The following is a 26,787-nucleotide window of genomic DNA, read 5'->3' on the forward strand; positions in this document are numbered from 1 at the left end:
CGTTGTACCACCAGCATTAGATCATTCTGCTACATGTGGTCTTCCAAAGAGCTTTTTGATCGAGAAGGTTTTTGCCTCCTCTCTAAGCAGCAGGCTGAAGTGAGCATGTACATTTGCCAGTCTGGCAGTTTTATGCTTCCAGAATCTGCTGTGAGAGGTTCGGCAGCTGCAGAAACCCCAGATTCCTCTGGCATCATATTGGTTTTTTTCCTGCCAGCATGTTTGACCATTTTTTAATGCTAAAGAATCACGGAGTGGTGCAATCTTAGCAATTATTTATTCTCCTTTGGGTTTTATTGTCTTTTACTCTAGAGAGGAGGGAAGAAAATGAGCGAAGAAAGGATAGCGTGGCTAGTACAGAAAAAGAGAAAGAACAAACTGTGTCCATTTCAAGTGCAGTAGCTGTTAAATACGTAGGCCTATGTATGACTCATTAGGCTGTTATAAAAAAGAAAGGCATTACCATCTTGCCTCTTTGCCTCAGAATACAATTTTTCTTACAGCAACAAGTAGCACAGGGTCCTCTCCCCCTCTCTTCTCCCCCTCACGCCTTCAGCCCATCCTGACAAAATGCCAGTTACAAAGGTCAGTCTATTTATGTAAAGATCACTGTGTTTCTTAACAAAGACTGCTGCACATCAAGCCTGCAATGACTATCAAATAGACTTGTGGATTCAAGGCACTCAATAAGAGTACTGTCCATTTCCCGGACCTGATAAAATCCCAGAGAAAACAAAAGACAAAGAGCCGTAGTGTGTGAGCAGGGCAGATCAACAGTGTGCACATGGGTGTCAATGTCTTCATAGCAGTGTTTGCTACTGAAAATGTTATCAAGATCCATTGGACCTTGTGTGGGTGTGTATGAACATAGAAAAAGAGATTTTCTGGCATGCTAATGTTTTTCTACTCTTCTCTTTAGGTTTCTTCCTAGCCCTAATACTGGCCTAGAGGGGGCTTGTTCTGCAGCTGCTCCCCACCAAAGGTAGCTTCAATCAGCTAAGCAGATATTTGATTCCCACCATTCCCACCCTCTCAATAGAAGATAAGAACTTGCCTTCACTAAATATTGACTCAGATCTGTCACAACTAGGCTCAGTTTTCACTTAATATCATCCAGAGCTACAGTGGATGTAGTCTGATCTTTATTTTACTGTTCTCACTCTCCATCTCTGCCAACTTTAATCTAGAGAGCAGTATAACTTTGTTTCCTCAACTGGTATCACCTTTTCTGGCCCTTTCGCACTTCATATCTAACCAGCACGTTCTGATGTTATCTGCTCATGTATGTATGTTCAATGCCTAAGGGTTAAAACAAGTTACAATGCCTAAGGGTTAAAACAAGTTACAATGCCTAAGGGTTAAAACAAGTTACAATGCCTAAGGATTAAAACAAGTTACAATGCCTAAGGGTTAAAACAAGTTACAACGCCTAAGGGTTAAAACAAGTTACAACGCCTAAGGGTTAAAACAAGTTGCCTTGGAGTAACAATACAGATCTTCTGCCGTGGTCAGTTCCAAGTTCTAATTGCCACCATAGTTCTATTTTAGCCCTTAAAATAGTCCAGCAGCAGAGTTTAAGTGTTGCAAAGGGCTGTGATGCCTTCTGTGCTGATAATCTACAGCCTTAAAATATAACATTGCAGAAATCTCATGGAAGGGCAGAACACTGAAACGGCAAACAGTGGAACAAACAGTCCTTGAATGGGGCAGGAATTCACATCTCCCACCAAAAATGCTACATGCAAGCTTGGGATCCAGTCCTAAAAGAGAAGTTGTAGGGCATCCTGTGAGACAAGAGAGACACATTAAGTCCTCCCATCCCAAAAGCTTTGTGTTCCACAATTACAGATCATTAGATTCCTTTGTCCTGTACATCTGTATTAAGTAGCAGTGTAAAACTGGTTTGGTAAATGCATAATTTAACTGCATAACCACATATATATATATATATATATGTATGTGTGTATATATATATATATATATATATATATATATATATATATAATTTAATTTAACCAGCCTTTTGATCTTCTTTCCTCCAGAACCTCCTGCATGCTTCTCTTTAGCTACTGAAAAATGTATGTAATTTGTTAAGCCAGTTCAGCAGCTACCCTCACTTTGCAACAGGCAAACCTATTATGCAAACAACACTGTCACCTTCTTAAAGTGCCTGCCTGCTCCTGGTTATAATGAATTCTCCACATGCTGCTCTGCTGTAAACTCTCCATCTCAAAATTCCACCCGCTACGTGTTCTGTCAGGGGAAACCATACTTGACTTTTTGAAACGGTTGGGAGGAGCAAAATGATAACCTGCTAAAGTGCCTTGCCCTTAGCTGAAATTATGGCAAAGTAATTAAAGTTAGAGCAAAAAGGCTTCAACTTTGGGCTGCTTCTGTTCTTAGCTTTTTTTTGCTTGGGTGAGGTGCTTTTGGAAGCCTGATTTGAATGTCAAATTTGCATATTCGGCAGGGAATGCTTAATTTTCTATGTCCAGGACTCACCTTTTTCTTTGAAAACAGTGTCATATTCCTGAGTTTCACTTCCAGGTATGATTTGCATCCATAAACTGAACTGCATTCCTGTATTTGCTCACTCTGGAAGTAAACATGCTCTATTTAGACTTTTGGTTTAGAGAGGCACATATTAGAGAAACATGAAATCACAGAACAGGCTAGGATGGAAAGGACCTCCAAAGATCATTTGGTCTAACCTTCCACGGGAAAGGGAGCCAGATGAGATTATCTGGCACCCTGTCCAGCCACATCTTGAAAATCTCCAGTGATGGGGACCCTGCCATGTCCCTGGGGAAGTTGTGTCAGTGAATGATTTTTCTTACTGTAAAAATTTCTCTTCTACCTTGAGATGAATTTTCTCCCATTGCAACTCACATTCACTGCTTCTTGTCTTCTCCATGCAGGAGAAGGAGCCTCTCTACACTGCACCTACCATGTAATTACTGGGACACTACAATGAGCTCCTCCTGAGTTTTATCCAGGGACAAAAGAATTCATAGAATCATAGAACCGACCAGGTTGGAAGAGACCTCCAAGTTCAGCCAGTCCAACCTAGCACTCAGGCCCATCCAATCAACCAGACCATGGCACTAAGTGCCTCAGCCAGGCTTTGCTTCAACACCTGCAGGGATAGTGACTCCACCACCTCCCTGGGCAGCCCATTCCAATGCCAATCACTCTCTCTGCCAGGAACTTCCTCCTAACATCCAGCCTAGACATCCCCCAGCACAGTTTGAGACTGTGTCCCCTTGTTCTGTTGCTGCTTGCTTGGCAGAATAGACCAACCCCACCTGTCACAATTCTTTGAGGCCTTCTTTTGTATCTCTTCCAGTCTATCCTGGTCTTTTTTTTTTTTTGTATTGTGGGACCAGAACTTGGCACAGCACTTCAGGCACAGCACAATAAGCAATAAGTAGAATGGAATGTTAGTATTTCTATCTCTCTTAGTAACACTGCTGCAAATACAGTCCAAGATCCCATTTGCCTTCACTGCTGCAGTAACCCATTTGTGACTCATGTTCAGCTTGTGGTCCATCAACAGCATTCTTCAACCTATACATTTTGGCTTTAGCACAAATATGATTCACTTGAATAAAATTATATCCACTGACTTTTTCTTTTAATGCAGAGGAGATTATTTTTAGGATTTCTCAACATTTCACTTACAGGGAATCACAGAATTGTAGAATCAACCAGGTTGAAAGAGACCTCCAAGATCAGCCAGTCCAACCTAGCACCCAGCCCTATCCAGTCAACCAGACCATGGCACTAAGTGCCTCAGCCAGGCTTTGCTTCAACACCTTCAGGGACGGTGACTCCACCACCTCCCTGGGCAGCCCATTCCAATGCCAATCACTCTCTCTGCCAACAACTTCCTCCTAACATCCAGCCTAGACCTCCCCCAGCACAACTTGAGACTGTGTCCCCTTGTTCTGTTGTTGGTTGCTTGGCAGAAGAGACCAACCTCCACTTGTCTACAACCTCCTTTCAGGTAGTTGTAGACAGCAATGAGGTCTGCCCTGAGCCTCCTCTTCTCCAGGCTGCACACTCCCATCTCCCTCAGCCTCTCCTCACAGGACTGTGCTCCAGGCCCCACACCAGCTTCATTGCCCTTCTCTGGACACCTTCCAGTATCTCAACATCTCTCTTGACTTGAGTAGCCCAGAATTGAACACAAGACTCAAGACCTGAGCAGTGTTGAGTACAGGGCTTGTAGAATTTCTTTAGTTTTGCCACAAAAGTTAGATCAAAGAAATCAGGATTAACGATGATTGTATACTGACTTGACCTAGCCTTTGGCAGTGGGGGACAAACTTAAAGGTTGGATTTTTTTCAGGCTCTTGCTATCAATAGAACAAGTCTTCTGAGGTAGAATGGCACTTCTCTACTGCTTTCAGAAGATAACAGAGTTGCAAGACCTACAAGCTCACAGAAACTGATGAGGCATAGCCAGATACACACGTCTAGAAGGGATACAACAGCACTCAAGATGTGGAGGCATCAACTTTGCTAGGGGTTTGCAATCTGCTGATCCTTTTTCTTGGAGTCTTCAGGTCTATTCTGTAGAATCTTCATAGTGGTTACCATCTGGGCTAAGTAGGGTGGTGCAAGGTTTTCACCTTGCTCTGTAGATTTGAACCAGAAAGAACGTGTTTGAATGCCTTAATGCCTGTATTATGACAGGCATTGTTTGCAGCTGTCAGTTCTCATCAGAACATAGAGGAAATGAAGGCTGCTATCACCTGACCCGACAGGTAAAACCAGATCTTTAAAGTGTTCCCAATCTTGACTCTAAAACTACAGTGGGCAAGAGAAAATGAAGTAATTGCCAACTCAGTGGGATGATGGCAATAATAATATGCTACAATACTGTAAGTGACTTCTTGTTTCTGATTTTGTTTGTTGGTTGGTTTGCTCGTTTCTTAAATCCTCAAATAATCAAATTTCCTCTCCCCTCAATGATGTTCACATTTAGGGCTCTCACTAGAAGAAAGGTGATGAAGCTGCTGAGAGGCCTGGAACACAGCTCTGTGAGGAGAGGCTGAGGGAGCTGGGGGTGTGCAGCCTGCAGAAGAGGAGGCTCAGGGCAGACCTCATTGCTGTCTACAACTACCTGAAGGGAGGCTGTAGCCAGGTGGGAGTCAGTCTCTTCTGCCAGGCAAGCAGCAACAGAACAAGGGGACACAGTCTCAAGCTGTGCTGGGGGAGGTCTAGGCTGGATGTTAGGAGGAAGTTCCTGGCAGAGAGAGTGATTGGCATTGGAATGGGCTGCCCAGGGAGGTGGTGGAGTCACTGTCCTTGGAGGTGTTGAAGCAAAGCCTGGCTGAGGCACTTAGTGCCATGGTCTAGTTAATTGGCTAGGGCTGTGTGCTAGGTTGGCCTGGATGGTCTTGGAGGTCTCTTCCAACCTGGTTGATTCTATGATTCTATAAAAGCCATTGAGGTGCTGGAGTGGGTCCCGAGAAGGGTTACAAAGCTGGTGAAAAGTTTGGAGAGCAGGTTCCATGTGGAGCAGCTGCAGGAATTAGAGCTGTTCACAATGGAGAAAAGGAGAGTGAGGGAGACCTTCTGGCTCTCTACAACTCAATGAAAAGAGGTTGGAGCCAGGTGGGAGCCAGCCTCTGTTTGCTAGTAATAACTGATGGGATGAGAAGAAAGGTTGTACAGGGGTGGCTTAGGTTGCATATTACAAGTAAGTTCTTCACTGAAAGATTTATTGGTCACTGGAACAGACTCCTCATGGAGATGATTGAATCCACATGTCTGGTAGGAGTTTAGAAGACATAGAATCATAGAAGGTTGGAAGAGACCTCCAAGATCATCCAGTCCAACCTAGCACCCAGCCGTATCCAGTCAACTAGACCATGGCACTAAGTGCCTCATCCAGTCTTTTCTCCAACACCTACAGGGACAGAGACTCCACCACCTCCCTGAGCAGCCCATTCCAATGCCAATCACTCTCTCTGGCAAGAACGTCTCCCTAACATCCAGCCTATACTTTCCCCAGCACAACTTGAGACTGTGTCCCCTTCTTCTGTTGCTGGCTGCCTGGGAGAAGAGGCCACCCCCCACCTGGCTACAACCTCCCTTCAGGTAGTTGTAGACAGCAACGAGGTCAGCCCTGAGCCTCCTCTTCTGCAGGCTAAACAACCCCAGAAGTGTCATGAGTGCCATGGTTTAACACCAGCTTTTAGAGAGTTAGAGAATAGTTGGACTGGATGATCTTAAAGGTCTGTTCCAACCAAAATGATTCTATATTGATTGTGTTTCCACGACCAATGACCAGTCAGGCAAAAAAATGGGTTTGATATTTTTTAATAACCTCTGCTATGTTCAGATATTCACTTTTTCTGGCTATCCAGACTTAAGAAAAACACAAAGGTCTCTCTTACTTTCAAGAAAATGAAAAGATAATGATAATTGTAGAAAAAAAGAAGTAAAGCAGGTGCCTTTTATGTTATGTTGGAGCATTGTGATTGTGAAGGATTATGCAAAATTAATAATCTGTATTATTTTTGCTATCCTGGTGATGATTGTTAATAGCTATGAAAACTGCTTCTTAACATTAAAACTCACCAGAAAACTTATTCACAGGGTTCAAAAAATGCACAGGTTGGAAATTTATACACTCAGGGCACTTGCAAAACTAGAGCACTTGTTTCTTAAAGTGGCAATGACAAATATTATACTGGAAAAAGCCTCTAAGTATTTACTCACAAAATTATAAATCAACCAGTACCCAAAGCATGTGGAACTCTCTCTGATTGGCTTCTGAGACTTGATTCTTCCCAGGCTTTTGGGGAAAGGAGGCAGACAATCTCTGACCTTGTCTCCTGGCTCCTCTGAACAATGTGTGTAACTCCAGGACTTCTAGTCTTAGCAGGAAGATCCTGTTCCTGGTAAGCTCTCCAGGCAAATTCAGGATGCAAAAAGAGGTGGCAGCAGCCCTGTGCTGCCTGCTTATCCCTTTTATCAATATCCAGCCTGAGACTAATAGGGCATTTGCCATAGATTAGCCAATCAGAATGGCACTTTGCCAGGCTTCACAATATTAGGTGAAGCCAGGGCTTTTGCCCTCCTTTCCCACAGTTGCCTGCTTGTGATGGTTTGGGGATTACCCCGCCCCCCCACACTTTGTATTTGCCCCAGCTAACTCAGATGGACCCTGGGAATATAGATGAAGCAATTTATTTACAGCTAGCAGAATTTACAGGCAGCTATTTACAATATATACAGTTATATACAATTATATACAGAAATATACAAAGGATAAACAATACAAAAGCACAACTCCCCTCTCAGAAACCTGAGTCCCCAGGAGGGGCTTTCAAACCACCCCAACACCTCCCCCGGCCCCTCTCAACCTTACCCCAGTTCTCAGGAAGAAGAGAGGTGCAGCCAAGAGGTTAGGGAGCAAGGTTAGTAGGAGCAAGGTTAATGAGATGTGACCAGGTCTGAAGGCAAAGGCAGAAGAAAAAGACAAAATGGAGAAAAAGTCTTTTCTTCTTCCCAGAGCTCTCAGCGAGACTGTGAGAGAAGTTGACATCAATTGTTTTCATTTCACTGCCTGTTATCTAGTTCTGTTACCAAAACATTCTAGCTTGCTTCAAACTAGCACACTGCTCCAGGACAGGAAGAGGAGGGGAACAGGGAAACACATCTGGGCAAGCCAACATGAACAAGCCCATGTTTGCCCCATCAAGCCTACCACCACCAGTGATGGAGAGTCCTGTGCATCAAATGCCTGCTTTTCTTGGGGAAAATTGTTCTCAGTGGCTATAGCAGTCCAGCACCAGAAGAAACATTCTGTGAAAGTAGTACAATAATTACTTCCAGTAGCTGATGTGATGGAAATGGAACTGAGAGCTCTATAACACAAATACTGACTCCACAAGGAGCTTGAGAAACATTGGCCTAAAACATAGCAGATTTATAGAGGACTGGAGGTGTATTTTTAGTGTGTTTGCATTTAGATGAAAAAGCCAGGCATCTTCTGTTGAACTTATATCCCCTCCTGATTTTAATGTTGACAGACTTAAATAAAATCTAACTGTTAGTGCTGTGTTAGTGTTGTGCACTGTTAGCACTGGAGCGGGTCCAGAGGAGGGCTGCCAAGATGATCAGAGGGCTGGAGCACCTTCTCTATGTGGACAGGCTGAGAGAGTTGGGGCTGTTCACCCTAGAGAAGAAAAGGCTCCAGTGAGACCTTAGAGCAGCAGTACTTAGAGGAGAGATGGGGAGGGCTTGTAGAAACAGGAGGACAGGCAGTGGTTTGAAACTGGAGCAGGATAGATTTAGGTCGGACATCAGGAGGAAGTTATTTACAGTGGGAATGGTGGAATACTGAACAAGTTGCCCAGGGATGGAGTTGAGGCCCCATACCTGGACACATTTGAGATCAGACTTGACATGGCCCTGGGCAGCCTGAGCTAGTTGGAGGTGTCCCAGCAGATTGCAGGGGTTTGAACAAGATGGCCTTTGAGGGTCCCTTCCAACCCAATGCAATCTGTGAATAGGTGTCACCTCTGTGTGGTCAGAACTGAGTCCATTCCAGGCTAGGCAAGACAGTAACACAAAAAAAAATCTCTGCCCCAGAGAGGTCAGAGCATGCAATACATCTGAATTAATGTTAGAGGACAGAAGAAGTGTGGGAATGAATAGGAGAGTCCTCAATGCCTTTTCTGTGGTGCATGTAAAATAGCAAGACCCACTTTCAGACAAGATGAGTTTTTGGAAGGGTGAAAGAGTCAAATGATGTTACATCTGATGCCTGGTACAAAAGGCAGACTGTAACTTATAGCAAGACCCAATTCTGTATTCAAGGTGTAAGAGATCCTGATTGCAATCTATGTACTCTACTTTTATGAATGTTTGCAGAAGTAAAATATATATTTGCCAGGATGAATAAAAAGAAGAAGGAAAAAAAAAAAAAGAATATCATGGACCAAACCCAAAATAGGTAGCAGTGAAATTCTCAGCTGATGCTTTGCAGTGTCAAGGAATTACAGATAGGAAGGCAGATTTTTTACAGGGTGGTTATGCTGGGAAGAAAAGGTCATGTAAAGAAAGCAATTTGCATGTGGAAAATAGATTATTTTTACAGATATTGCTTCAAATTGATAGTCGTTCCCTGAATAACATCTGGTGCATTATCTCAGTAGATGTGGTTATCTCCCATAGAAATGAGCTGTGCAAAAGATCTGCAGTAAGATTTGAAAATACTCTTTGTTATTATGTGTCATTACTTCAGAGAAATCAGAATCCATGGGCCACTAATGACAGGCAGCAAGAACAATGCACACTTTCTTGAACAGTCTGCTCGACGCATTGCCAGGCTGTAGCACGCACTTAAAACACAGCAATATCACAACCATTTATCATTTGCTGGGGCTCTGGAGCTAATGAGACAGAAAAAGCCTGGAGAATTTGGATGGATGAACTCCATTCCCCTAATTTCCAACTCAAACATAATGATATGAAAAATAAGCATCATGTGCACAAAGTCTTTTTATACTTGTTTGTTTTTTTCTTACAGTTCAGCTTGCAGCATTATGGAGCACAACAGGTACTTGGGTTTTGTCATCAGCAGCCTTCATCCTTGTAAGATTCCTGCTTCTTCCCAACTGGTGAGAAGCTGACAGTGGGAAGATGTCAAGTTCTCTTCTCAGTCACAAAAGAAAGGTGGCAGGAAAGAAGATGTGGAGTCACCATCCCTAGAGGTGTTCAAGAAAAGATTGGATGAGGCACTTGGTGCCACAGTCTGGTTGACTGGATAGGGCTGGGTGCTAGATTGGACTGGCTGATCTTGGAGGTCTCTTCCAACCTGCTTGATTCTATGATTCTATGATTCTTACATCAATTATTTGATAACATTCTCCATTAGTCAAAGCAGTGATGCACAAAGCCCAAGTGCATTGTCTGAAGCTCTCTAGAATCTGCTAGTTTTAAGCATGGGCTTAGAAACCTCAGCAAAGGATGGCCTTGGAACTTTGCTTACACCTCAGCATCAGGCTGGCCAGAAACCCATCCAGCCTGCCCTCAAACACCTCCAGGGACAGAGCTGCAACCACCTCCCTGGGCAACCCATTCCAGCCTCTCACCACTCTCATGCTCAACAGCTTCCTCCTCACATCCACTCTGAACCTTCCCACCTCCAGCTTTGCTCCATTCCCCCCAGTCCTGGCACTCCCTGACAGCCTACAAAGTCCCTCCACAGCTTTTTTGTAGGCCCCCTTCAGATAGTGGAAGGCCACAAGAAGGTCACCTGGGAGCCTCCTCTTCTGCAGGCTGCACAGCCCCAACTCTTTCAGTCTGTCCTCATAGCAGAGCTGCTGCAGCCCTCTGAGCATCCTCGTGGCCCTTCTCTGGACACACTCCAGCACATCCACATCCTCTGCAGAGGGAAGGGAACCATGGGGTCATGCCTGGGAAGCCAGGACATGTATCTTCTGTGACGTTCCTGGAGAAAAGAAGTGAGAGGAGGAGAGGCTGGGAGGGAAGAGATGTGAGCAGTATCAGCCAGGCACTGCGTTATAAGCTGTGATACCAGAAAGTGGAATAGAATAGCAATATGGCAATATCCTGGGGCAACCATGTCCATCCCCTGGGAATGGGCTTTGTAGTCTTCTTAGGGGAACCTAGGACTGGACCCACATTCCAAACTACCACAACCTTATACTTTCATAGGTTTCTGGCTAAGAGCCTGCTAGCTAAATATTTAACTTTAGATCTGAGGAAATTGGATGTTTCTCATCTTCACTTTCTGTAGGTCAGTGTATGACGTAATTTGCCAGGCATTTTGCTGACAATTTGCAATCAGCTTCAGCTGTAAATATATTTAAAGATGGCATTTTAACTGTGTCTATAATCTAAACCTTCCATTAAGATAAAAACTGCATTAAACTGCACAGACTTAAAACTTCCAGTTCCTCCAAAGTATACAATTTTTGTTCTAATAATAAGCCACTTCCATTTTGGAAGCCTGTGAAGAGATGAACTTAGCAACAAGTGCTGATGGCCACCAGATCTGAGCATATTTTTAAATGTTAAGTGTTCCCACAGAAATGCAAGGCTAAAGCTTTTCAGTCTTTTCTGTTTGACATTTTGTTTTAATCCAGCTCTTTTGGAGCAGCATTTTGTCCATCTCACTTAGAATTATAGAATCAGCCAGGTTGGAAGAGACCTCCAAGATCATCCAGTCCAACCTAGCACCCAGCCCTAGCCAATCAACTCTGAGCAACCTGATCTAGTGTAAGGTGTTCCTGCCCGTAGCAGGGAGGTTGGAACTGAATGATCCTTGTGGTCCCTTCAATCTCTATCAGTTCTGTGATTCTATGACTCAGCACTTAACATTTGTTGTAGCTATTCCTTTGGAAATTCAAGTCATAAACCTCTGAATCTTATGGGGTGCATAAGAGTGCTGAGAAACAGCCTTACAGGCTATGGACTATGACCTGTGCAGTGACCTGGCCAGCACCAGAACTAGAGGACACAGCCTCAGGCTGCGCCAGGGGAAATTTAGGCTGGAGGTGAGGAGAAAGTTCTTCACTGAGAGAGTCATTGGACACTGGAATGGGCTGCCCGGGGAGGTGGTGGAGTCGCCGTCCCTGGGGCACTTCAAGGCAAGGTTGGATGTGGCACTTGGTGCCATGGTCTAGCCTTGAGCTCTGTGGTAAAGGGTTGGACTTGATGATCTGTGAGGTCTCTTCCAACCTTGGTGATACTGTGATACCTTAGACCTTTATCCACCTGAAAACAAATCAATCTCTTATCCAACCAACCCACAGAGCATCTGAAGAACTGCAGCTTGCAGCCACGATGGTGTGAAGTGAGCTTGCTTAGTCCATGTGTAAACGAGGACAGTTTGAAGCAGAAGCACTCATGCTTTGAGACAACAATTTGTAAAAGCCTCTCTGTCAGGCAGCTTAACTGAGTAAAACCCTGAGTTGCATCACAGTCATATGCTGCCTGGAGCTGGCTTCCCAGTCAGGATCTCACCTGGTACCGAACAGAGTCAGTTCTAGATTAATTACAGAACAGGGCAGAATTTTAGCCACTCTTACACAAAGGAGTGCCAACGAGATTGGAGTTGTGTCCCACTTTCCTTGTCAGGGACTCGCAGCCATTCCCTCCATGCTCGTTCAGTGCTTCTCAAAACGCTTCACAGATTGAGTCCTGCCCTTTTTACACACTGACAAGCGAGCAGAAAGCAGCAGTTAAGCACAGAGGAGCTCAGCCAGCACCCATGGGTGATGTTGGAGCAATCATCAAGCCTAGTCCTATATAGCCGGGGGGCCACCAGGCCCCCCGGCCTTTTTGATCACCTCCACCACTCACCCAGTGCACTCACCAGGGTGGGAGACTCACCAGTGGTGATGGGAGGAGGATCCTCTGCCCAGTTGGGCAAACTTGGAGCTACTGCCTCTTCTGGGACCGATTATAAAGGGGAGTGAGCAGGGAGGGCAAAGTGGTCACACCTGGGGTGGGAGGAGACTGCAACAGCACCCAGGTGCTGTGAGTTTGGGAGAAAAAAGGGGGAAATGTGAGATGGGAAAGGAGCAAAGATTAGATTCTTCACAGCAAGAGTGATTGGCACTGGAATGGGCTGCCCAGGGAGGTGTTGGAGTGCCCATCCCTGGAGGTGTTTAAGAGGAGGCTGGATGAGGCACTTAGTGCTGTGGGTTAGTTAATTAGAAGGGTTAGGTGATAGGTTGGACTCTGATCCTAGAGGTCTTTTCCAGCCTGGTTCATTCTGTGATTCTGTGATTCTAAGTGCCTCAGCCAGTCCTCTTTTGAACACCTCCAGGGATGGTGCCTCCACCACCTCCCTGGGCAGCCCATTCCAGTGCCAATCACTCTCTCTGACAACAACTTCCTCCTAACATCCATGTGTTTGCACATCTTATTCTGCAAGGTACTGCATCCAGCTCTGGAGCCCCTATTCCAAGAGGGATGGGGAGATGCTGGAGCATGTCCAGAGAAGGGACGTGAGGATGCTCAGAGGGCTGCAGCAGCTCTGCTGTGAGGAAAGACTGAAAGAGTTGGGGCTATTCAGTTTGCAGAAGAGGAGGCTCCCAAGTGACCTTCTTGTGGCCTTTCAATATCTGAAGGGGACCTACAAAAAAGCTGGGGAGGGACTTTTTAGACTCTCAGGGAGTGCCAGGAGTGAGGGCAATGGAGCAAAGCTGGAGGTGCGGAGATTCAAAATGAATGTGAGGAGGAAGTTATTGAGCATGAGGGTGGTGAGAGCCTGGAATGGGTTGCCCAGGGAGGTGGTTGAGGCCCCATGGCTGGAAGTGTTTAAGGCCAGGCTGGATGAGGCTATGTCCAGCCTGCTCTAGGGTAGGGTGTCCCAGCCCCTGACAGAAGGGTTGGAACTAGATGACCCTTGTGGTCCCTTCCAACCCTGACTGATTCTGCAATTCTGATTCTGTGATTCTGTGGAGGTTCCATGTGCAGCAATTGATAAAAAGCTGCCTAATAAATAAAGTAATATTTTACTCTTGTCACAGGTAATTGTGGTGCACTTTACAGTGGCTTAGTTAAACAATTTCTCTTCCTGCGGAGCTGTAGAGTTGGCAAGCAGCAGAGAAGAGCTCTTCTGCAGGGTTTGCCAAGGCATCCAGTGTTTATAATGGTACTGGGAGCATTTTCCATTCTCAGATTAGCAATTGGAACAATGGAACCGTTTGAAGTTACGCTGCTGTTTAACGTGCTGGTTGCACAGCAATCACTGTGTCGTCACCTGCAACATCTCACAGTGCTGGAAAATGAAAACCATTCTCTGAACAATTTGCCTATCAGATTTTTCATTCAAGCTACTTAAAGGACACGCAGAACGATCCTACCAGCTTCCCCAGGAAAATCTACTCCTACACCCAAAGTTATTCTCACTCTCCTCAGATGCTCTCTAGCATTATCATGTGTCCCCAGACAATAAATGTGGCACTGGAATGGGCTGCCCAGGGAGGTGGTGGAGTCACCATAGCTGGGGGTGTTCAAGAAAAGCCTGGCTGAGGCACTTAGTGCCATGGTCTGGTTGACTGGCTAGGGCTGGGTGCTAGGTTGGACTGGATGATCTTGGAGGTCTCTTCCAACCTGCTTGATTCTATGATTCTATGCTGTAGTGGTCACAGAGGTGTTGGGTGTGAGGTTGGATTTGATGATATTAGAGGGATTTTTCAGTCTTAATTATTTTATGATGTTATAGCTATTCTAAGAATTCTTTCCCTAAACATGTCACTGCCATGGTGGATGTCTCTGGTCACTCTTAAATACAGTCTTAATGTTGGTCACAGCAGAAAGATCCTAGATGTAAAGCTCCCCCTCTCTTCAGCAATCTCAAATATTTAAAGGGCCCCATGCCTGGAGGTGTTTAAGGCCAGGCTGGATGAGGCTGTGTCCAGCCTGCTCTAGGGTGGGTGTCTAGACATGGCAGGGGTGTTGGAACTAGGTGATCCTTGTGGTCCCTTTCAACCCTGACTAATTCTATGCTTCTATGGTCTCCAGGGATGGTGACTCCACCACCGCCCTGGGCAGCCCATTCCAATGCCAATCACTCTCTCTGCCAGGAACTTCCTCCTAACATCCAGCCTAGACCTCTCCCTGCACAACTTGAGACTGTGTCCCCTTCTTCTGTTGCTGCTTGCCTGGCAGAAAAGACCGACCCCCACCTGGCTACAGCCTCCTTTCAGATAGTTGTAGACAGCAATGAGATCAGCCCTGAGCCTCCTCTTCTGCAGGCTGCACACCCCCAGCTCCCTCAGCCTCTCCTCACAGGCCTTGTGTTCCAGGCCATACCTCCTGTGCATACCTAAATAATACCTAAATAATTTATACTTGTGATGGATTGACCTTGGCTGGCTGAAATATATTCAGCCAGATACACTTTTGCTCCTCATCCCAACAAGACAGGTGGACACAAAATCACAGAATCATGGATTCAAGCAGGTTGGAAGAGACTTCCAAAATCATCCAGTCCAATCTAGCACCCAGCCCTAGCCAGTCAACTAGACCATGGCATTAAGTGCCTCATCCAAAAGCTTGAGGCTTGAGATAAGGACAGAGAAGTCACTCACCAGTTGAGTGTCATGGCCCAGATTTACTGGACTTGGGGAAACTTAATTTACTTTACTGCCAATTAAAATACAATTGGCAAATCAGAAACACAGACGGAAAGCTGAACCAGCACCTTCTCCCTCTGCTTTTCTGCATACTCCACTTCTTTCTTTTCTACCTCCTCTAACCCCTTGGGCAACACAGGATAGATGATGGGATTTTAGTCAATCCATGACAGTCCTTCTGCTCCTTTCTCCTCATACTTTTCCTCTGCTCCACCATGGTCTCTCCACAATGGTCTTCTCCATAGGCTGCAGGGGAATCTCTCCTCTGACTCCTGGACTCTCTCCTCCTCCTTCTTGGTGTCTGCAGCATTGACTGCACATCTTTTTCCTCACTCTTCTGCCTACCCAGAACTTTTGTCCTTTCTTAAATGCATACTCACAGAGTCACCACCAGTGTCGCTGGCAGGCAGGTTTGTCTCTGAAGGAGAAGGGAAGAATGAAACAGAAGGGGAATCAACCTTCCAGGTGAGCATGTAATTGAAGAGAGAACTTTATTCAGTTTGGATATTGAGTTTAATGTTTCTTATAACACTTACCTGTGTGTTCATCTTGAGCCAGGTGCTTATATGCTGTCTTGAAGAGAAATGAATCCAAAAATATGCTTGAGTGCTTTCCTGAGCCATGGCCAGAATCTATACATGAATGAAACAGAGTCTCTTCTAGTTTATTCTGGAGATTATCCTGGGTGAAACCAACCCACACACAAAAAAACAGCAACCAGATCCATAAGTTGTCAAGTTAGACAATGAGAGAGAGGTCATCTTCTTCATGTGTCAGCTTCTTCAGCCTCCATAGGAGGCACAATAGAATTTTCCTTGAGACTTTTATCACCTTTGTTAATTTACCTCTCATCCAGAGTCCTCATGAAAGAAATACAAGGAGAAGAGTGCAAGATTATTTCTGTCCAGTGCCAAAGTACAATGAAACTATAAGGCAATAGCAATGCAATTACTGCAGGGATAAAGGAGCAGATAGTGAGAGGGCAGACACAGTGAAGATGTACCTGCATACTGCACCATGAAATACTGAAAGAGACACAAAGTACCTTCCAGATTCTTCCCTGCTTTGCTTTTGAGAGAGAGAGAGGTGCACCAGAAAATATAATACATGAAAATCTAGTGTTTTTCCTTCAAATCATTGCATTTTGGGTAGTTTGGAGGTCTGGAGTATGTTTTGGTTGGTTGGTTTGGGGTTTTTTTTTTGTGTCTGGGGACAAAAACTCTCATATTCACCAGAACAGATTCTTGTGCATACTGTTATTTCCAAAGTGTTTTCTTAATGCCCTATAAGAACCTTGTATTAACAGACAAATCCCAGAGTTTGCTGCCATAGAATCAACCAGACTGGGAGAGACCTCCAAGATCAGCCAATCCAACCTAGCACCCAGTCCTGGCCAATCAACTAGACCATGGCACTAAGTGCCTCATCCACTCTCTTCTTGAGCACCTCCAGGGATAGAGACTCCATCACCTCCCTGGGCAGCCCATTCCAATGGCAAATCACCTCTGTGAAGAACTTCCTCTTGTCTGTGTCTGATTTACCTCTGGCTTTTTCACAGTCAATCATAATGTCCTTAGCACCTTTCTGTGTGGTACAGCAACTGGCATGCAGTCTTCTCCACATCTCTTTATGGACTGTGTGGAGCAATTACCTTAGGATTAGCAGTATGCCTTGCAGAAATTGTAATGGAATGGTGTAGACACTTAGGAGATTTAGAGGAAGCCATCTGATGCTCCTGAGAAAATACTGCCATTCATAGAAAGGCTTCCTATGTTTTTGCCTAGTGATAGGGCAAGAGGAAACAGCCTGAATTTGTGCCAGAGAAGGCCACCTGGAAGCCTCTTCCAGACTGAACAGCCCCAACTCTTTCAGTCTGTTCTCATAGGAGAGGTGATAGGATGAGAGGAAATCACCCAAAATTGTGCATGGGAGGTTTAGCCTGGAGATTCAGAATAAAATCATTCCTGCAAGAGTGGCCAGGGATTGGAGCAGGCTGCTGAGGGAGGTGGGGTGAGAAGGGTCACTGTCCCTCGAGGTGCTTAAGAAACATGTGGACATGGCATTTTGGGGCATGGTTTAATGGCCATGGTGGTGTTAGGTCGATTTTTTGCACTTGGTGATCTTAGAGGTCTTTTCCAGCCAAAACAATTCCATGATTCAAAGATGTTCATGCTACAGGAATGGTAGAAAAAGAAATGAGAGCAGGAAAAAACACAGTGCTCAAACTCACTACATCTGTAAGCTGTGTGTTCACATGAATTAGTTTACACATTTAGCTATCTCAAGAAATTAACAGAGGCATAGTTAGGAATTTGTCATTTCAGCTGACAGATCCAGCAGCTCATAAAATTCAGACATGAAGAGGGAAGAAAATAAGAGAGTCACAGTTAAAAATAGAAAGCCTTTGAAATGAATGTCTTATCCTCAGTGAAAATAGTCAAGGTTGGGGTTTGTTTCATGATCACAGGTTGATAAAAGTCCACTGGTGTTATATCAGATTAATTGACTTTGACAGAAGGAAGCTGGGGGTGTTTAGCCAGGAGAAGAGGAGGCTCAGGGCAGAGCTCATTGCTGTCTACAGCTACCTGAAGGCAGGCTGTAGCCAGGTGGGGTTGGTCTCTTCTCCCAGGCAACCAGCAACAGAAGAAGGGGACACAGTCTCAAGTTGTGCCAGGGCAGGCATAGGCTGGATGTTAGGAGGAAGTTGTTGGCAGAGTGATTGGCATTGGAATGGGCTGCCCAGGGAGGTGGTGGAGTCTCTGTGCCTGCAGGTGTTGAAGCAAAGCCTGGCTGAGGCACTTAGTGCCATGGTCTGGTTGATTGGCTAGGACTGGGTGCTAGGTTGGACTGGCTGATCTTGGAGGTCTCTTCCAACCTGGTTGATTCAATGATTCTAAGTATACAGATTAAACTGACTACTCATCTCTCCCACTTAAAATTAAAATCTTGGGAAACCCAGTGATTTAAATGCACAAAAAGCTTTCAGATTTGTACAGCATCAGTGTGCTGAACAGTATGGCCAAATCTCAGCTTTTCAGAAAGTTGCTGGAACCAGATAATTAAAGATTCACCAGTTTGTAACCAAGTAGATATGATTTTTACTATTACTAGTGAGAAACCAAACAAAACATTACTAGTAAATGACATATCCCAAGATTGAGGAGAACCAAACTTTCACTGTAGGCATCGTAGTCTTCCCAGAAACTGTCTCTGGGTGACAGCTGCACATGGTAAACCTTCCTTATCCAAACCCTTGAAGAAAAGCAGAGCTGTCAGTCCTGGGGTACAGAGAAACACTGGGAGGCTGGTAAATGTTCCTACTGGAGGGAAACAGCAAGCACCAGGAACATCTATTTCTGTAGAATTGTTTACATTGCTAATGAGGTTTTCTTCTGTAGGAAGTAGAAAATGTGGGTTATTAGGCAGTTAAAAGATTAATATGGCTGAAACAGTGCCATCTATGAGGTTTTTCTTTGTACAAGCAGCAATGTTTGATTGTGAAGGTTTCATTAGCAGTCTGAGCTCCAAGATGGGAACATGCTTCCCAGAACTGCTCTTGGAATGGAATCTTAGAATGACTGAGGCCTGTGAAAAGCTGAGCACTGCCCAAACAATCTGTATTTTTCCTTTCCTGGCAGACAATTCAACTGAGTTAAGCAACAGGAATTGCTGTGATTAACCTCATCTCATTAAGCAAGAGTAACGCTGTGTTAGAAGGGACCATAGAAGAGAACATGAGCCAGCAGTGTGCTCAGGTGGCCAAGGGAGCCAGTGGCATCCTGTCCTGGCTCAGGAACAGTGTGGCCAGTAGGACAAGGGAGGTTATTCTGCCTCTGTACTCAGCACTGGTCAGGCCACACCTTGAGTGCTGTGTCCAGTTCTGGGCTCCTCAGTTCAAGAGAGATGTTGAGGTGCTGGAATGTGGCCAGAGAAGGGCAAGGAAACTGGTGAGGGGCCTGGAGCACGAATCCTATGAGGAGAGGCTGAGGGAGCTGGGGGTGTGCAGCCTGGAGAAGAGGAGGCTCAGGGCAGACCTCATTGCTGTCTACAACTACCTGAAGGGAGGCTGCAGCCAGGTGGGGTTGGTCTTTTCTCCCAGGCAAGCAGCAACAGAAGAAGGGGACACAGTCTCAAGGTGTCCTGGGGGAGGTCTGGGCTGGGTGTTAGGGGGAAGTTGTTGGCAGAGAGAGTGATTGGCATTGGAATGGGCTGCCCAGGGAGGTGGTGGAGTTGCTGTGCCTGGAGATGTTGAAGCAAAGCCTGGCTGAGGCACTTAGTGTCATGATCTAGTTGACAGAACAGGGCTGGGTGATAGGTTGGACTGGCTGATCTTGGAGGTCTCTTCCAACCTGCTTAATTCTGTGATTCTATAGACATTCTTGTTCAGTAGTAACTGGCTCTAGGCTAGAACTTTATTCTCCATGACCATATTATTGCCGAGAGGAATTCGTAACTGTGTAGTGTCCTTGCATAAAACATATTCCTGGAACCTTTGACTGGGTGATGAGTAGATGGGTCTTTTGTTTGGCCTTTTATATAGCCATTAAACAGCTGGACCACTTTCAGGAGACTAATGAGCTTTACATATTGGAAGGTCATATCTTTCATTGTCACAGAGTTGTAAATCAGCAACACAATGCTTAGTGTCACCAGGGGAAGTACCTTCTCATTATGTTTATGGCCATATTCCCAAACTTACAACAATCACAGAATCACATAAAGATAGGGGTTTAGAAGGGACCTCTGGAGATCATCCAGTCCAACCATCTGTGCTAAAGCAGGGTTACCCATAGCAGGTTACCCAATGTGCAGATGAGTTTTGAATGGCTCCAGAGAAGAAGGCTCCACAACCACTCTGGACAGCCTGCTCCAGGGCTCCAGCACCCTGACAGCAAAAAAAATCTTTTACTTCTGATTAGGTGGAACCTCCTGGCTTCCAGTTTGTGCCTCTTGCCCCTTGTCCTGTGTGCTGGTTTGGGTGTTACCTGCCTCCCCACTCCCCTCAATTAAGAAAATCACCCAGACTAGACTCAATTGAGCTGGAAATTAAGGAATGAAGCTTTATATTAATCAAGGAATGAAGCTTTCTATTTACAGCTTAGTACAATATAGAAGCAGGTATTTACAATGTCTGCAGCTATAGACAGAAATGTACAAGTTAAAAAGGTAATACAGAAACAGAACACCCCTCCCAGAAACCCAGGAAGGGCTCCTAACCACACCTCCACCTCCTTTCCATCCTTCTACCTTATCCCAGACTTTGTCTTACATTCAAGGTGAGTTTGGAGAATTGACCAGGAGGGTTAGAAAGCAGAAGGATTAGTCACACAGACAGCAGGTTAGAAAGAGAAGTGCAGGCAAGCAGAACCAGAGAGCAACTCTGGTTATCTATGTTTGTGCCCTTGTTCTTATCCATCTCAGCAAGCCTGTGAGTGCAGCAGCCATCACCATTGTTTCCTTTCCACAGCCTAGCATCTAATTCCTCTCTCTAAAATATCCCAGCTAGGCTCAAACCAGCACATCCTGTCAGTGGGCACTGCTGACAAGAGTCTGGCCCCATCCTCTTACCCCTCACCCTCTAGCTCTTGCTGAACATAGAGAAGAGCCCCTTTTAGCCTACTGTTCTCCACATTAAACAGCCCCAGGGATCTCAGCCTCTCTTTCTGTGCTTGATGTTTTCAGTGTGGTACATGATGATTATGTGATTGCATGGAAAAATAAATAAGAACCAACTTCTCATCATTTCTATGAAGCCAGTTCTTATTCCAGCAGTGGCTGAGAACACCCCAACTGCCAGCAGTGCTTCTCTAACACTCAAGGCCAAGGAGGTTAAGAAGTAGATGGATTAGTTACACAGACAGCAGTTTAAAGAGAGAAGTGCAAGGAGCCAGAACCAGACACCAACTCTGTTATCTGTGTTTGTGTTCTTGTTTTTATCCATCTCAGCAAACCATTGTTTCCTTTTCACAGCCCATCATCTAATTCCTCTCTCTAAAATATCTCAGCTAGGCTCAAACCATCCTGTCAGTGGACTCTGCTGACAAGAGTCTGGCCCCATCCTCTTACCCCTCACCCTCTAGCTCTTACTGAACATAGAGAAGAGCCCCTTTTAGCCTACTGTTCTCCACATTAAAAAGCCCCAGGGATCTCAGCCTCTCTTTCTGTGCTTGATGTTTTCAGTGTGGTACATGATGATTATGTGATTGCATGGAAAAATAAATAAGAACCAACTTCTCATCATTTCTATGAAGCCAGTTCTTATTCCAGCAGTGGCTGAGAACACCCCAACTGCCAGCAGTGCTTCTTTAACGCTCAGGGCCACTGCTGCAGAACAGTCTTATTTTTATAAGCTTGATGGAAAGATTAGGTGTCAAATTTAATAAACCCTTTGGCTCTTTTTCTATTATTCTACACCACGGGTTCCCTCTGCTTTGAAGTCAAGCATTTTTTCATTTGGGGGTGGCAATAATCCAAATATATGAACCACCATATATCATTTGATCTAATTTGCAGCGACTGGCAGGTTTAAAGCTAACCTGTATTAATGAATTTCTGCATATGTAATAAAAGTGGTTCAGGCAGACGAGGGTAAAAATCTTATTAGTGAAGTAGAGGGAAAGCTGTACTTGGAGGAACAAGATTTTCATTTCTTCTGCACTAAAAAAGCCCCCCCAAACTGGCTATGATTCCAGGTTTAAGGAAAACAATTCAGATAGCTTGGCTAATAAGTGAGTCAGTAAATTGACTAGCCAGTGCCTGCACATTGTCTCCTTCTCTCATTTTGACCTATGGAAAATGAGACCTCACAACACACAGAGTGTTAGCAGGAAAGATATGTTTTTAATCAGCTCTAGGTGACAAGGGGAGGTCCTCCTCCAAAGTCCTTGCTGGTTGTGATGGTTTGGGTGTTCCCTGCCCCCCCCCCCCCCCACTTTAGAAATTACCCAGACTAGACTCAGCCAGCTCTGGAAGTTTGAATGAAGCTATTTATTTACAGCTAGCACAATATACAAGCAGATATTTACAGTCTATACAGTTATAGACAGAAATAGACAAGGTAAAAGGTAATACAGAAGCACAACTCCCCTCCCAGAAACCTGAGTCCCCAGGAGGGGCTCTCAACCACCCCTGCACCTTCCCCCTGCCCCGCTCAACCTTACCCCAGTCCTAAGGAAGAATAGAGGTTCAGCCAAGAGGTTAAGAAGCAAAGGTTAGTCCAAATGGAAAGTGAGGTTAGGGAGTAAGATGTTGCTCAGCCAGCAGCCCAAGGCAGAATGAGTGAAAATGGAGAGAGTGTTATCTAATGTTTTCATTTCTCCTTCCCAAACTCCTTTGTGAGACTCTGAGTGCAGTAGACATCACCACTGTTCTCCCTTTCACAGCCTGTATCCTAGTTCTTCTCACCAAAACATTCTAGCTAGCTTCAAACTAGCACACTGGTCTAGGGCAGGGTGTTCCCTACCCATGGTAAAGGGTTTGGAAGTAGATGATCCTTGTGCTCTCTTCCAACCCTGCCTGATTCCGTGATTCTCTGATTCCTTGCACACCTTTACCTGGTTCAGGTAGAATATTTATGCTAAAAAATCACGCATACAGGGGTAGGGTTATTACACTTAGTTCTTGGAATAGGAGGAGATACTACAATTAATTCCTGGCACTCATTTCCCACCTCTTCACGCATGCTCATTGCCACCTGGTGGTCATCTTTTGGGATCTTTGGGAGGAAGTTCTTGCCAGAGAGAGTGATTGGCATTGGAATGGGCTGCCCAGAGAAGTGGTGGAGTCACCATCCCTGGAGGTGTTGAAGCAAAGCCTGGCTGAGGCACTTAGTGCCATGGTCTAGCTGACTGGATAGGACTGGGTGCTAGGTTGGGCTGGCTGATCTTGGAGGTCTCTTCCAACCTGCTTGATTCTATGATTCTATACATAGAGAGAGAATATATATATATAGAGAGAGTATATAGAGTATATATAGAGTATATGTACTGATTCTATATAGAGAGTATATATACTGATATATACTTTGATTCTATGATTCTATATAAATAGTGAGTATATATATATATATATAGAAAGAGAGAGAGTATATAGAATATATATAGAGTATATGTACTGATTCTATATAGAGAGTATATATACTGATATATACTTTGATTCTATGATTCTATATAAATAGAGAGTGAGTATATATATATATATAAAGAGAGAGAGTATATAGAATATATAGAGAGTATATGTACTGATTCTATATAGAGAGTATATATACTGATACATACTTTGATTCTATGATTCTATATAAATAGAGAGTGAGTATATATATAGAGAAAGAGAAAGAGGGAGTATATATAGAATGAAGTATTATTGTTTCTTGACAAAAACATGTTGATTATGTTCCATTCATAGAAGTCTCTATGGCCTGAGAGCTCAGCAAGGTCAGAAGACACTTAGACAGCAAACATGACTCTCAACCTCTAACTTGCAATGCTGCAGCATTTTATGTACAGCTTTTTTCCTCTCAATTACATGTTTCATCCACTGAGCTAAACCTTAATTTAAACCTGCCCATCTAACACTGTTGCCTGCAGTTTCACAGCCTCGATTCTAGATGAGGTGAAAATTTCCTACACTTGAAAACAAAAAAAAGAAAAGGAGAAACTAAAAAGAGAGAAGAATAAAGGCTGATAATGGAGTGCAGGTGGAACTCATTTGGAGTAATGAGCTTCTGAATGGATGTTTTGCAAACAGAACACTTTTTGTGACCTAACAACTCATCCAATTCACATGCTGTTCCTAAATGATTCCTTGTGTTCCCTTGGAACTCAAGTGGAAATGAAGATTTCTGATGATGATGGTGGCGCTTCAGAAAGGGTTGCACAAATTAGCAAGCTGCCACTTAAAAGGGAAGATCCACTTATTCTCCCTTCCTGTGCTTGAGCTGCTCTTACTTTGTGCCCACCTACTCAGTCAGAGAGACTGAAACAATACTGCCAAGCAAATGAGTTTGGGAACTAGAAGACTGGCATTTTTTTGGGCACCTAAATAAGAGTCGCTCAATTCTGTCATGGCCACAGTGGCTACAGGGCAGCTCACAGGGCTCTGTAATAACAGAGTGTTCAGGGAGCTCAAGTTCACAGTTCAACTTGAATGGAGTATTACTTAAATCCATGGTGGATATCCGTCTGTGTAAGAAAATACACTGTGAGGAGGGGAACAAAGTGTTGTGAGAGCTCCTCCATACAGAAATATAATACCAAAGTGCACAGGACATGAATGGTCTGATGGACACAGACACAAGCACTCCAGAGGGGCTTCTTTATCCTGTCAGCTGCTTTTTGAGCTTCCCAATGGACTCTTCTGGCCTCTGACACTACTTCTCTAACAAGGCTAATCATTAGCTACAAAATATCTACATCCTGTGTTACTGAAGGTAGAACACACTCCTAAACACCACTAGCCACCTGATTTCTGAGTCATCAGCTGGAATGGTAAAGGACAGGCTGGAGGGCTGGGCACACAGAGTGGTGGTGAATGGTGCCACATCCAGCTGGCAGCTGTCACTGGTGGTGTGCCCCACGGATCAGTGCTGGGCACAGTCCTGTTCAATATCTTTATTGATGATCTGGAGCAGAGGATTGAGTCCAGCATCAGTAGGTTTGCAGATGACACCAAGCTAGGAGCAGCTGTGGATCTGCTGGAGGGTAGGAGAGCCCTGCAGAGGGACCTGGGCAGGCTGCAAGGGTGAGCAGAGGCCAGTGGGATGAGACTGAACAAGGCCAAGTGCAGGGTTCTGCACTTTGGCCACAACAAACCCAAGCAGCACTACAGGCTGGGGCCAGAGTGGCTGAGAGCAGCCAGGCAGAAAGGGACCTTGGAGTACTGGTAGATGGTAGCTGAAGATGACCCAGCAGTGTGCCCAGGTGGCCAGGAGAGCCAATGGCATCCTAGCCTGGCTCAGGAACAGTGTGGCCAGTAGGACAAGGGAGGTTCTTCTGCCCCTGTACTCAGCACTGCTCAGGCCACACCTTGAGTGCTGTGTCCAGTTCTGGGCTACTCAATTCAAGAGAGATGTTGAGGTACTGGAACATGTCCAGAGAAGGGCAACGAAGCTGGTGAGGGGCCTAGAACACAAACCCTATGTGGAGAGGCTGAGGGAGCTGGGGGTGTGCAGCCTGCAGAAGAGGAGGCTCAGGGCTGTCTACAGCTGCAGGGAGGCTGTAGCCAGGTGGGGTTGAGCTCTTCAGCCAGGCAAGCAGCAAGAGAAGAAGGGGACACAGTCTCAAGTTGTGGCAGGGGAGGTCTAGGCTGGATGTTAGGAGGAAGTTGTTGGCAGAGAGAGTGATTGGCATTGGAATGGGCTGCCCAGGGAGGTGGTGGAGTCGCTGTCCCTGGAGGTGTTGAAGCAAAGCCTGGCTGAGGCACTTAGTGCCATGGTCTGGTTGATTGGACAGGGCTGGGTGCTAGGTTGGCCTGGCTGATCTTGGAGGTCTCTTCCAACCTGCTTGATTCTATGATTCTGTGACTCATAGTTTTTCCCCAAATGAAAAAAAAAAGGAAGCTATAAAAAGACAATATAAAATGCAGAAAAAGCATCTCCAGCTTCTTTCTTATTGTCCTAAGGAACCAACCACCCTTTCATAGTATCCCGATGTCACCATCCTAAATGCCAATCTGGTTCAATAGGATATGATTATCCCTCATGTAAGGAACAGTGAAGATGGAGAGCAGAACCACATGATGAAAATTTTACAACAGGAATAGGAATACTCATTTACAAAACGAAGCAGCAGCAAAAGCTGGGAGTGATTAAGGATAAAGCATTAGACATCTGCACAATGTCTGGCAGCAGCAAGAAGGTAAACAGAGTCTTGGCATGTGTCATGTCCCTAGAATGGAGATGTATAGGTGGGAAAAAAAACAGCAACAGAAGGGGACACAGTCTCAAGTTGTGTTGGGGCAGGTCTAGGCTGGATGTTAGGAGGAAGTCATTGGCAGAGAGAGTGATTGGCATTGGAATGGGCTGCCCAGGGAGGTGGTGGAGTCGCCTTCCCTGGAAGTGTTGAAGCAAAGCCTGGATGAGGCACTTAGTGCCATGATCTAGTTGATTGGCCAGGGCTGGGTGCTAGGTTGGACTGGATAATCTTGGAGGTCTCTTCCAACCTGCTTGGTTCTATGATTCTATGATTCCATAAATCAGGATTTAAATACTCACCTGTAGAGCAAGTACAAAGCTTCATTTGGAAGACTGAGCTTTTTTTTCTGATGTGTTTTTTTTTTTTCCTTTAGGATATTACATGAGGAGTGTATGAGGCTGGAAAAGATCAAAAACCAGTGACAGAAGGTACTTAGACTAACATTGGAAACAAAGGAAATGCTTCATAAGGAGGGAGAAACCAGACTCTCTCAGAATGCACAAAAGGAATGAACAGAGACCTTGGAGAAAAATCGAGGAACTAAAATACCCTCAAAAGGAGAGAGACAGATGCCAGAGCAAGGCATTCAAATAAAATAACAGCTAATTGAAAAATAAGCATGTAAGAGTTTAAATGAAGGTAGAGATCAGTAGCCAGGAGTAATGTGAGCAGCATTAGGACATGCATGAGTAGCTGTTACATGCTGCAAAATGAGCAGTTGTGCTTCAGCTCAAAGAATC

General features: G+C 44.9%; 1 protein-coding gene across 1 annotated transcript in view; it reads left to right on the top strand.

Moving 5' to 3' along the window:
• LOC135177810 (uncharacterized) overlaps positions 1-26,787 on the top strand; it is a 38,610-nt gene that overhangs the window by 2,027 nt on the left and 9,796 nt on the right. The window contains exon 4 of the mRNA XM_064148267.1: positions 920-982. Within this exon, the coding sequence (XP_064004337.1) occupies positions 920-931 (12 nt within the window). The 3' untranslated portion in view covers positions 932-982. The remainder of the gene's footprint in view (positions 1-919; positions 983-26,787) is intronic.

Source organism: Pogoniulus pusillus, chromosome 8 (genome assembly GCF_015220805.1).
Source record: "Pogoniulus pusillus isolate bPogPus1 chromosome 8, bPogPus1.pri, whole genome shotgun sequence".
Taxonomy (NCBI): domain Eukaryota; kingdom Metazoa; phylum Chordata; class Aves; order Piciformes; family Lybiidae; genus Pogoniulus; species Pogoniulus pusillus.